The 12008-nt window shown below is 41.3% G+C and overlaps 2 protein-coding genes across 8 annotated transcripts; one reads left to right on the top strand and one right to left on the bottom strand.

Annotated features, from left to right (window-relative positions):
• Positions 1–536: 536 nt before the first annotated feature.
• On the bottom strand, positions 537–3049 carry LOC119004664. Of its 7 annotated transcripts, none has more exons than XM_037071788.1 (5): positions 2820–3049; positions 2598–2653; positions 2359–2477; positions 1593–1685; positions 537–1491 (listed from the first exon to the last, which is right to left on the bottom strand). In XM_037071788.1, the coding sequence occupies exons 3-5, from the start codon at positions 2398–2400 to the stop codon at positions 838–840; spliced, it is 789 nt and encodes a 262-aa protein (XP_036927683.1). In that variant the 5' UTR covers positions 2401–2477; positions 2598–2653; positions 2820–3049; the 3' UTR covers positions 537–837. The 7 variants fall into 7 exon arrangements, with proteins under 7 accessions (XP_036927683.1, XP_036927684.1, XP_036927679.1 ...); XM_037071789.1 differs by having other exon boundaries at positions 2359–2474; XM_037071784.1 differs by having other exon boundaries at positions 2403–2477; positions 2820–3048.
• A 1120-nt stretch (positions 3050–4169) lies between these two features.
• wdr20a (WD repeat domain 20a) lies at positions 4170–11224 on the top strand. Its single transcript, XM_037125221.1, has 4 exons — positions 4170–4533; positions 6631–6813; positions 7255–8598; positions 10080–11224. Exons 1-4 carry the CDS (start codon positions 4270–4272, stop codon positions 10131–10133), a joined length of 1845 nt encoding a protein of 614 aa, XP_036981116.1. The 5' UTR covers positions 4170–4269; the 3' UTR covers positions 10134–11224.
• Positions 11225–12008: the final 784 nt, after the last annotated feature.

Raw genomic sequence — 12008 nt, 5'->3', positions numbered from 1 at the left:
TCAGAGGCCACATTTGAAGGTCAATTACGCCACAAAACCATGAGAAAGGCTGTCCCAAGTCAAAGGCTCCTCCAAGTGCAGCCCACAATGCTCCAAAGACTAGACTGTCCCATTTAACAACTTCTGACGTGGTTAACAAAGGCCGGGTCCTTCGAAGGATGCAGACCCTGAATTGAAACACAGCATTTAATACAAAGATACTCAAGGCTTCACAGATCAGAGTAAGTTAAGAAAAAAAATGTAAAAATGTTTTCCACCTACATTACTCCAAACGTAAAGCCAAAGCTACACAGGAATGGCTTTAACAATGAATCAGGTGAATATTTATGCAATCTCTTAATTTGTGTAAAGTGAACAGCATGTCATTTTAACTGAAATATCTTAAAAGAGCACCTGTTGCTGATATTCTGTTGAGCTACTGTTGCTGAATTGCATCTTTTTCATTCAAACGACAGCAGGTGTTTTGTTTATTATCATCATCATCCAGTACAGCAAAAGACACTGAAGTGTATATGGATGAAAAAACAAAACAATTCTGTGTTTTAAATTTCCTTTCGAAAGTTGGTTCTTTTTTATTAGTCTCCGGGAAAACATACAGTTTTTCTTCATCGTGTATTTTTGAGTACTTTTCCCAACAAAAATAATAATTTCTTAAAGAAACGATCAGCACAATGCAACACCGGTGAGACATTCAAAGTAACTGTTGGTAGAAAAAATAAATCCTCAAGTCTCTTTACATGACAACAAAGTGCATTAACAAGTAGCTATTTGTATATGGTATGTCATTTTACCTTAAGTCATATAACACACCTAATATGTTTTTGTGCTTTAATGACTCTAACATGGATCAGATGCAGGCTCCCCTCCCTCCTGCTCCTCCTCCATGTTGACCACACACTGCCTCTTCCTTTGCACCAGCTCCACCACTTCTGCCCCGGTGAAGCCCAGCTTTCTCTTGTAAAGAGATCTGAGGTGACAGGGGCTCAGCGATCTCTTAGAGGAGCTGCCCAGCATCTGGGATGAACTACCGTCCACTGGGGTTGAAGCTCTGGCTGTTTGAGGCGTGGAGGATCTTGTAGTGTGCAATCCTGAATCGTCAAATTGGCAGTGAAGTTCTACGTCCATAGTTTGGGCGTGTGCTTTTGAATCGGTGGCCATTTCCTCTTTCTGATCTGATCCACAACCCTCCCGGTCGCGGTGGGAGGGTGAAAGGTCAAGCTCGCAGACCCACAGCTCGGAGTCACTCCCACATTTCATCTGGACGTCCAAAAGACATTCCTGCTCCGTTTCGTCATCTCTCATCCCATTTTTCACCACTTCTCTGAGGGAGGCGGGGTGATGGAGAATGAGTCTTCTGCTCCTGCCCGGGAACCGACAGCCACCGCCTCCTCCCCCACCTCTTCCCTGCTGCCTTGCTCGCCTGCTGGAGACCCCCATGTCGACGTCCGACTTGTCAGAATCCTCAGAGCTCCCATCGTACGGGTCCAGGAACTACAACCACGAGCAAATGAGCATACACTGATGAACACACAAAACACAAGGAGGCCTTTGCAGCAGAAAATGGATGGATCAGAAAAATGGAGAAAGCTTACCAGGGAATAACATCCATGCCTTCCTGCAGGCTTGTGTGTTAATGGCAATATCCGCCTGAAAGTCTCATTCTCTGGCGCACTGCTCACACACCCCTGCTCAAAAAGACATTCAGTTTTACATCAGCAAGGCAGCAATTTATCAATTTAATAAATAAAAAAAAACAAGCTGGAGCCCATCAAAGTGTGCTAAACCTAAATGATATGACTGAAAAGACTGTGGGTGTGGGAAGGCGTACCGTGTCCGGTGGTGGTAATGGGCATACAGACATATCCCAATTTCTGGGAGAGAAACTCATTTTTATGCCGTTTTAAAACAAAATTCAAGCTGTTACACAATGCAAAATGTCCTGTGATCAGGTGTGACCTCTTTAAGACAGGGATGCAATTTAAGATTACCGTCATTGTTGATAATTCTGTCAATTAATTTTTTTGGCCTATAAAATTATGGAAAATAGTGAAAAGCCCAAGATGACATCCACAGATGTCTCGTTTTACTTCGCTGCTTCAGACTGGGGCTAGCTGGTTAACATGCTAACTTCAGTAGTTATCTCTGCAGCACAATACAAAGACTTCACGACGTCAAAACTGCTTTTTCTTCACATTTTCTTGATGATTTTAGTGCGGATCATTTCTGTATTCCAAAAAAAACCCCCAAAATGTACATATTGCCCCTTTAATTTATGTGTTAACAACTACATTGACTAATCAATTGAACTCTACCTTAAGCCACTAAATGTAAGCTGTATTGGTTGACATTGTCACTTACCCATATGTACTTATTGTGTGTGTGATGTTCACGTTCAGACATACCATGGTGCTGGTGTCTGACCACCTTGGACTGATCTCAGAGTCGGAATCTGTGCTGGACTCCACTTTACACATCTCCTGACAAAATAACAAAACAAAACACTCCAGTCCACATTCATGTGACACAAATCAAACACATGTGCTTCTGATAAAGAGGGCCACAGCACTCTCTCAGCGTGGGGATGGATCTGATCTCACCATGTACTTTAAAGCAAGCTGGTCCATGTTGTTGGGTCTGTGTCCATCACTGTTGTCTAAATGGACAAAGTGTAGTGCACTTTCAAAATTTAAACACACACAAGTTTTCTTTTAAAAGTGATGTGTGGTAGAAGCTGCCAATTCAAATGCTTAGCCATGCAGTGTGAGAATGCTACGTCCAAGAAAACAAATAATGCACGTTTAAATGATAAACATTGATACCTGGAAGTGAGAGCTGTCGCCTCCTCCTGTATGCCATGACATCTGGCGCGTCTAACTTTTCGAACAGACCAAAGATGAAGTGAAACACTGGGAGGATGTGTTGGTGGTGCAGTCATGTGGACCTGCAGAGAGCCAGCTGCCTCTGAGTGTGAGCACAGGTGAGCATGGACATGCGGCGAGCAGCGTGGACACGCGCTCACAGCACCTGAGCTCGCTCATTTTGAAATTGTTACAAAATAATACGTCCGGCGAATTAGTTTTCTGCTTTTCAAAATAAAACTCTCACCGATTCCGCACGACAACCGAATGTTGTTTTGTACTATTTAAAATGTTTTATTAATTCGTCAGGACCATCTTGTAAGCTTTGGAATTATTTTAAGAGATGTGCAAATGCGCATGCAAATTAAGACGTGAATTATTTCACAATGGTGCCAAACGTTTCTTTAATTTAGACACTCTGGTAATAGACTAAGACATATTATCTTCAAATGCATGATGGATGACAACAAAGAAACTTGGTTGACTGATATTGTTGGGGTATGAGTTGGAAAAGCATTTGTATTTAATTTTCTGTATCTTCTGTGTTGCATCACTGTCCCCTGTAATGAGACTGAACTTCACCTTATCTGTATGTGCATGTTTTTATTCATGTATGTGGAGACTGTGATATTGTGGCCAGTGTTGTTATTCACTGTGTTGTAGTTGCTTGTGTTAATGTGCAAAATCATAATAAAGATATCCATAAAGCAGGACTCACCATAAGGCCCTAATCAATCATCAATCATCCATCATATATGTCTTAGTGCTCTAGCTGCCATTAAAGATGCAAGAAAGTCTTATTTACTTTTCTTTGGTTCATATTTAAGTCCTGAGTAAAGATTATACAGTTTGTGTATTAATAATTTTATCATAAATATTTTGTAATTTGTAAACCACCAGTGAATCCTAACTCATGATATATTGTAGTATTTTAAAAAAGCACTGAGCAGTTTTGGGGAACAAGAGCCTAAATAATAATAATAATAATAATAATAATAATAATAATAATAATAATAATAATAATAAACCAACTCTTTCTGTTTTCATGAGTTTATCAACTGAATAAACAAATCGACCTTAAAGGACAACACAAATTCATGAAGTTTGGACTTTTTGTTTTTACATGTGGCGGACCCTGCCACCTTTCTAGCTCCAAACAGTGTCTTCTCAAAAGCTACATAGTGCCCCTTTAAACATGTATATAACTTGCCACCAACGTTAAACACACCATACTCTCGCTGCGGTGTTTAGAAATCATTCTAGAATTATTCTCAATTATCATTTATTATTGTAAAATAGTTACTATTGTGTCCTGCTCCACCAGTTCCCTGGTGAACCGTTGGGGGGAACGAGAGAGTCGGAATCCCCGTTTCCCTCCGTGCGTAAGATCCGGCCGGGGGGAAAGGGATGAATGTTAATTTCAAAGATGGCGGCGGAGGGAGGAGGGAAGGAGATGAACGAAATTAAAACTCAGTTCACCACTCGGGAAGGCGTCTACAAACTCCTCACTCACTCCGAATACAGCCGTCCCAACAGGGTGCCTTTCAACTCGCAAGGCTCCAACCCCGTCAAGGTCTCCTTCGTGAACGTCAACGACCAGTCGGGCAACGGCGACAGGATCTGTTTCAATGTGGGCCGTGAGCTCTACTTCTACATCTACAAAGGCGTTAGAAAGGTAGCATGCTAACGCGGCTAATGTCCGCGGAAATTCGCGATACTACATGTTGAGAAAAACATCACTGCTGCCTGAGCTGTTGCTGAGCTCCGGGCTTGTGCTGTCTGTATTAAACAACTCCGACAGGTGCTTGACTTTGAAATTAGCTGACACCTAGTTAGCTTGAAGCTAGCCTACTAGTTAGCTAGCCAACGCAACTGGCTAGCGTTAGCAAGCCAGCAGCTACCCCGAGGCCAGGGGCTAAATTCCGTCCCCAGTCCGTCACTCTGTGTGAGTTTTACTGGATAGAGGCACTCATGGGTTTAGATAACGATCACTAGGATAAAGTTGACCTTTTCCGTCTTATTTTAGTTGTTGGGGTCGAGATTGCTGCTGTAGTGGTTGTAGTTTGTGATGACAGTGACAGTTCTACGCTGACACCCATAACACCTGTCGACGCCTTTTGATTGACAGCTGTCCACAAACAGCGATGATGCAGATACGAGTGTATGGGCAATCAGTTGGAGAACAAGCTAACTGTTGCCGTCATCTTTTCGTATCATGGCACTCGGCTTTTTGCTTGGGGTTGTGTCTGGACAGAGTGGATGAGCTGATCAAACTGGCTGACTGCTGTGCTTGTAGAGAAATGCTAACTTGTACTATGTATGATGGAGCATATCTGGTAAAGCATCCGCAGTTTAAGGGGATCATCTTTGAAGGCAGAGTATATTTATATTTCTGCGTTATGTTAAGTTACTAACAAATGCCGTGACGAAAGTTGGCTCTGATAAAAATGTGATGCTTTTCTAGTTAAATAGAGGTTGGAGTACAAGTAGTAATGATAACTCATTATACATTGCCCTCAATCTACTGATATAGTTTATGAGTGTCATGATAGACACCTAATGCTATATTTATTCTAAATCCTAGTAGTTCAGCATTTTGCCAGTCTGTTGCTGTATTGTATTGTATTGCAGTGATGACACATGACATGCACATGTTATGGCAAAAGACTGTGACACATTGCTTTAACTTAGAAGTCAGCTGATTCCTGTCAACCTTTGTTGAGAAGTCAGCTGAAATCACTTTATACAACATTTATGACAAAGAATGCAACTGTTTTATCTTTTTTTTTTTTAAATCAAGAGTTTGAAGTTAACGTCAAAAAGACAACAAAGTATATGTGTGATGTCAATAGTGTATTATAAGAAAATGTACTTAATACATCGACTTATTGATTATTTGACCCATCACTCAGCTGAAAAAAAAATTCACTTATCTGAAATGAGTTACAGGAGCAGATACTTTGCTACAGGTTCAAAACAATAATAGGCAGTCCTATGTACTGCAGCCAACAAAGTAGCTCTTGAAGACTTGTTTATTTCTTGTGTGTAAATCCATTAAACCTCCACCACAATGGCACTTAAAAGTATTCTGCAACACTGTTAGCTTAATACCATGCATGCTGTTGTGTGGCACAAACACTGTGTTTTAACTGGACTCTTGATTTAATCTACTTTTTAAGACTTGGTTTGACATACTGTGTCTCCTGAGGTGAGACAGAAACACTCAATGTGAAATCCAACAGTAAAGGAGGAACCACTGAGTCATCATCTTACACTCAGAGAATTTTCCATTCTACAAGTAGTGTAATCTGTAAATCATTAACAAAGGGAACAGTTGTACTGGTTATCTACAGTATATGCCTAGGGTGTCTTGTTGGCAGCTGTTTCCCCAACCTCAGAATGAAGCTCTACATCATCATAGACTGCTAGCATCTACCCATCTGCAAAAGACGTACCTCCATACTTTTCCTTCTTATTTAAACTTGGTGACTGTCAGCTATTTGATGTGTTGATAAAGATTGTACAGAACTGTTTTGTGTTTCAGATTAGTGATTTCTTTCCATTAAATGTGTTTTAATTAATATTCAACCCCTTTAGCTCCTTTTTTAGTGTGTTTGCAATGAAGTACAGGAAAAAAAACATGTTACTGCACCCTCTGCTGCAATGGTTTAGTGCTCACACTTTGTCATACAACAATAAGTACATCAAGTTATTTTCTTATATTTTAAAAGGTTATTGTGCTCCATGTGTATTCATGTATTTTTCTCTTGAGGCTGCTGACCTGAGCAAGCCCATAGACAAGCGCATCTATAAAGGAACGCAGCCCACCTGTCATGACTTCAACCACCTCACAGCCACGGCGGAGAGTGTGTCCTTGCTGGTGGGTTTCTCAGCAGGACAGGTACAGCTCATTGACCCCATCAAGAAGGAAACAAGCAAGCTCTTCAATGAAGAGGTAGGTCCACGAATGACAGAAGTTAGATCACTAAGAGTTCTGTGTTCCTTGGATAGCAGGTATTGGTCAGTAGAGGAACAATTTTAAGAGGGGCAGTGAATTTTCAAATGTCATGTTCACCAAATTGATCATAGTAGCACTGTTTATATCCATTCTGTAAAGCATCTGAATGCCAAAAAGAATGTGGTCACAGGATTTCCCAGAACTTTTCCTGTACTTTATATTAGCTTTTGTGTTTTTTCTCCCAAATGCCTTTAAACATAACATTGCCAAAGATTTAATACTTTTAAAGTATTGTATGTGTAAGACTTCCAACATTTCAGTATCAGAAAATGAATTTTCTGATGATACTGAACTAACATTATTTTTATCACTCTCCCATTCCTCCTCTGCTCTCTCCTCCTCTGTCTGCCTCTCAAACTCCAACCTTCCACCTGCCAGAGACTTATAGACAAGTCCAGAGTAACATGCGTGAAATGGGTGCCAGGCTCTGAGAGCCTGTTTCTGGTGTCTCATGCCAGTGGGAACATGTACCTGTACAACGTGGAGCATACCTGTGGCACCACGGCACCACACTACCAGCTGCTAAAACAGGGAGAGAACTACTCAGTTCACACTTGTAAGAGTAAATCCACGCGGAACCCTCTCCTTAAATGGACAGTCGGTGAGGGGGCTTTGAATGAGTTTGCCTTCTCTCCAGATGGGAAGTTCCTAGCCTGTGTTAGCCAAGATGGCTTCCTACGGGTCTTCAACTTTGATGCGGTTGAGCTTCACGGCACCATGAAGAGCTACTTTGGTGGCTTGTTGTGTGTGTGCTGGAGCCCCGATGGGAAATACATTGTTGCAGGTGGCGAGGACGATCTAGTGACTGTGTGGTCGTTTTTGGACTGCAGAGTTATCGCCCGAGGTCATGGGCACAAGTCGTGGGTGAGTGTGGTGGCGTTTGACCACTACACCACCAGTGTGGAAGAGAGCGACCCAATGGAGTTCAGCGGCAGCGATGAGGACTTCCAGGATCAGATGATCCACTTTGGACGGGACCGGGCCAACAGCACGCAGTCTCGACTCTCCAAGCGCAACTCCACAGACAGTCGGCCTGTTAGTGTCACTTACCGGTTTGGCTCAGTGGGCCAGGACACTCAGCTTTGCCTATGGGATCTCACTGAGGACATCCTTTTTCCTCATCTTCCGCTCTCACGGACACGAACACACACTAACGTGATGAATGCTACCAGCCCCCCTGCGGGTGCTACAATAATCACTAACACCTCTAGTAACACTACTAACGGAAACAACAGTGGTGCCAATACTCCTGGCATTAACTCCCTCTCCACTACATTACCACGCTCCAACAGCCTACCCCATTCAGCCGGCACCACCACAGCAACAGCAAACAACACCAACAAGGCTGGCAGTGGTGGTGGCATTGGCAGCGGTATTATGGACAGCGCCATCGCTACAGGCGTGAGTAAGTTCGCCACGCTGTCACTCCATGATCGGAAGGAGCGCCACCATGAGAAGGACCACAAACGCAACCACAGCATGGGCCACATCAGCAGCAAGAGCAGCGACAAGCTAAACCTGCTGACAAAAACCAAAACAGACCCTGCTAAGACTCTGGGCACGCTGCTGTGCCCGCGCATGGAGGATGTGCCCCTCCTTGAGCCCCTCATCTGTAAAAAGATAGCACACGAGAGACTGACTGTACTCATATTTTTAGAGGACTGTTTAGTGACTGCTTGTCAGGAGGGATTTATTTGCACATGGGCGAGGCCAGGCAAAGTGGTAAGTTCTTTTTAATGTAGGAAATGTGGGGGAAAGTTGACGTGATATATTATGTTATGTTGGTGGGCTATAAGTAAAAATCAAGACATAGTCTGGAAGCATAGAATAAACTGTGGACAATTTGAAAAGCATTTTTTAGCTTTTTATAGTCGGATTGTCTCTCTCTACAGGCAGACAAGGAACATATCAGACTTTGTTTAATGCACATCAGCTTTCCAATGAAAGACCAATAATGCCTAAGTTTCAAGTATAACCAATGCTATGAAAATATCCCAGTCTGGTTATATAATACATTCTGATAAGGAGGATTTCCTGCAAGGGGAAATAAGACGTTAATCCATATGAAGCGTGTTCATTGGTTCATCACAATCATCCCACAATGCATAGCAGCATAGCCAAGAAGTCATCTGCATACACTCTCACATTTCAGCTTTTATGCAAATGCCTCTGTATATGCCCAAAGAGTCTGCGGTTTCTCAGATGCTTACAGCTTAATGTGTGTGTATACACCCTTGTATACTTCCCTTTTGTCTGTGTGTTTTGAGAGATTTTGCCAGAACGAGGCACATGATAGTTGGCGGATCTGGAGCAAACAGGCAGTCTGAAGGCTAGTGAGTCTAGACACATTCCTACTGTTGTCGGAACCAGACATTAACAAGCACTCAAGGCAAAAATACCCTAAAACTTAATCTAGTCAGTAAAATGAGGACAAATGCTGTGATACTGAGGAGTGCCCTAGTCTCATCTGGGTGAGAAAATGTATAAATTCTGATGAGTACAAACCACTTACATACAGCAAAAGCTTGATTTGGAAGTGCGGTCAGTACTCAGTAATTGGAATGAAGTTCAAACACAACTCATTTTTATTTTTATGGTGGAAGATTCAGTGTGTATTAGCATAAGTGCAATAAAAATATAAGGCTAAACATTTGAGTAAGTTCACACCAGAGCTGCAACGGTTTTCATATTCGTCTATCATTTTTCAAGCAAAAATGCAAAAGTAAAAAAAAGAATGCAGTTTACAGCTTTCTTTAATGTCAAGATTTGCTGATTTTCTTTTCATTTATGTTAGTAGATAAAGAGTCATTGGGTTTTGGACTGTTGGTTGCACTAAAGAAGGAAATGAAGACGTCACTTGAGGCTCTGGGAAATTGTGATGAGAATTCTATAGACAAAATGTTTAATTGATTATGAAAATGATAGTTGCAGCCCCAGTTTTATATGTTAAAACATTAGAAGTGCCTTGATTCAAGCAAACCTCTCACAGACATAATTAGTGTCACGCTGTACACTCCACTCTGACTGCTGTGCGCAGGCTTTTAATTAAATGCAGGGGACTGTGCCATGGAAAGAAGCGGCCAGAGGCTAATTTGTTGCTATCTGCAAGTGCTATTTGCAACAGTATCCTATTTGTTGCTTGTTTTTTTTGCTACAGTTTGTGAACTTTCCCAATGCAAATCTCCTTGTTTTCCTTTTTCCAGGGTTTATTGTCATCCCAAAACCAAGCCAGCTCTCCCAGTGGAACAGTAGTATAGCCACAATATTTCTGCTGCTAAAGAACCCTGCAACCCAGAGTCTGATGCTGCTCTTCACCCTGCAAGCATTGCAAGTTTTCCTTTTCTTTGATACCCCTCCCTGCCCTACCCCCTCCTACGATTTTGTTAATGGCTTTTCTGTTCTTTTTCGTTTATCACTCACTTGACCTAGTGGAGGAATGAAGCAAGAAAAAGGTGTGGTGCAATGGTGGACTATTGCGCTAATGTACAATTGTTCTCGAGTTTTTTTTTTTTTAACACATTTTAGAGTTTTAAAAATCTTTCTTTCTTGTCAGATATCATCAGACTGTTGTCCCCTCTGGAAATAAAAGCTTGGCTTTGTTAGATGCAAACCAGACAATTGTGGCTTGAGATTAAAAGGATAGTTCATTTGATTTTCATAATCTGTGTGAACCCCTTTTTTTTTTTTTTTTTAATCAAATGGCGTGGCCTGATTTCGGCTCAGGGTTAGTGATTAAAATATGACTTTTAGGTGAACTATCCTTTTTATGACCAAGTACGTGAGCATCTGAATTTTACATCCATCCACATTCACCCACCACTTCTGTCTTTTCTTGAGTAGAATCTCCCCATTACGACTTTGCACTGATTTTGTTAGTTATTTTGTTGTTTGTTTTTATAACTACTCTAATGGAACAAAAAAAAGGAGGGTTGAGGACTGCCTTGTTGCACTCGGCTTTAACATCCTCAGTCTTGAAATCTGAATCTATAAAGCTGGATGCTGCAATCAGAGTCTTTTTAAAGAAAAAAAAATGTTTGCACTTAAAATTAGTTTATTAGAAGAAAATGGCTTTACATTTTTGGGTGTGCTCAGAACTCACAGATGGCTAATACAGTAGGTTGGAAGAAAATGATAAAAAACTATTAAAACCTTTATCTATTGAGCATTTATTTTAATATTATTTCAGATTCAAATCTGCTCTGTATCATAATGTGTATATTGTAATTAATTGATTTGATGGGGGCCTAAGCAAACTACCATTACTCCAGTGGAAGTTTTGTCATTGATAGTTATATTTCTAAAGCCTAAAGTATACATATTAATAATATTAAAATAATCTTGAATACACCGTTTTCTGCTCTTTTTTGTGTCACATTGTATTTACATAACAAATGTGTAATGGCTCTGCTGTTGAAATGGGTAACGGTGTCAAAAAAGTGCACGATATGAGCTTCAAAGTATTGAAGTCTTGGGAATTCAACTATTGAATCTCAAAATACTCCTTAAAGTTGCAATATTTGAGACCTTTAGTTTAAAAACATTCCAAGTCTGGCCGTGGTCACTGAGAGGCTGTTGGATCAACAGCCTCTCAGTGACCACGGCCAGACTTGGGGAAACTAAACTGGGATCCAGTTTAGTTTCCCGCTCACTTGGCTGTGACACTCGGCAATTCTCGTTGGGTTCTTCTGTCCTGGGCCTAAAAAACAAAACCTCCTCACTATGAAACTCCAGTGCTAGTGGTGGAACGACACCAATGCTCCCCTGATGCTCAGTTACTAATGCTGTCCACCATTTGTTTGGAGTAAGAGCAGGTGGGCAATTCTTACATACTGTACCTTCAACTTGATATGGCTCTTTTTTTATTTATTATAAAGGTCCAGTGTGTAGGATTTGGGGATGTTAAGGGGCAGTTTACAAATGAAACATTCATAATTATGTTTATTATCATCAGAAACTATGAATTGCTACCTTGGAATGAGTTCAGAGCTGGCAAACCAAACACAGACTCTAGTCTAGACAGAGTCATTAGTGTTTTTTTGCATCAGCCAAACGTGTGGGAGGGTGTGATGAGGGGTGCTCAGTTGGTCACAATCTGCAACACCACTACTACATGCCACTAAATCCTGCACACT

This window comes from Acanthopagrus latus, chromosome 16 (genome assembly GCF_904848185.1).
Source record: "Acanthopagrus latus isolate v.2019 chromosome 16, fAcaLat1.1, whole genome shotgun sequence".
Lineage (NCBI taxonomy): Eukaryota > Metazoa > Chordata > Actinopteri > Spariformes > Sparidae > Acanthopagrus > Acanthopagrus latus.
This window is presented reverse-complemented; position numbering and strand designations above follow the sequence as displayed.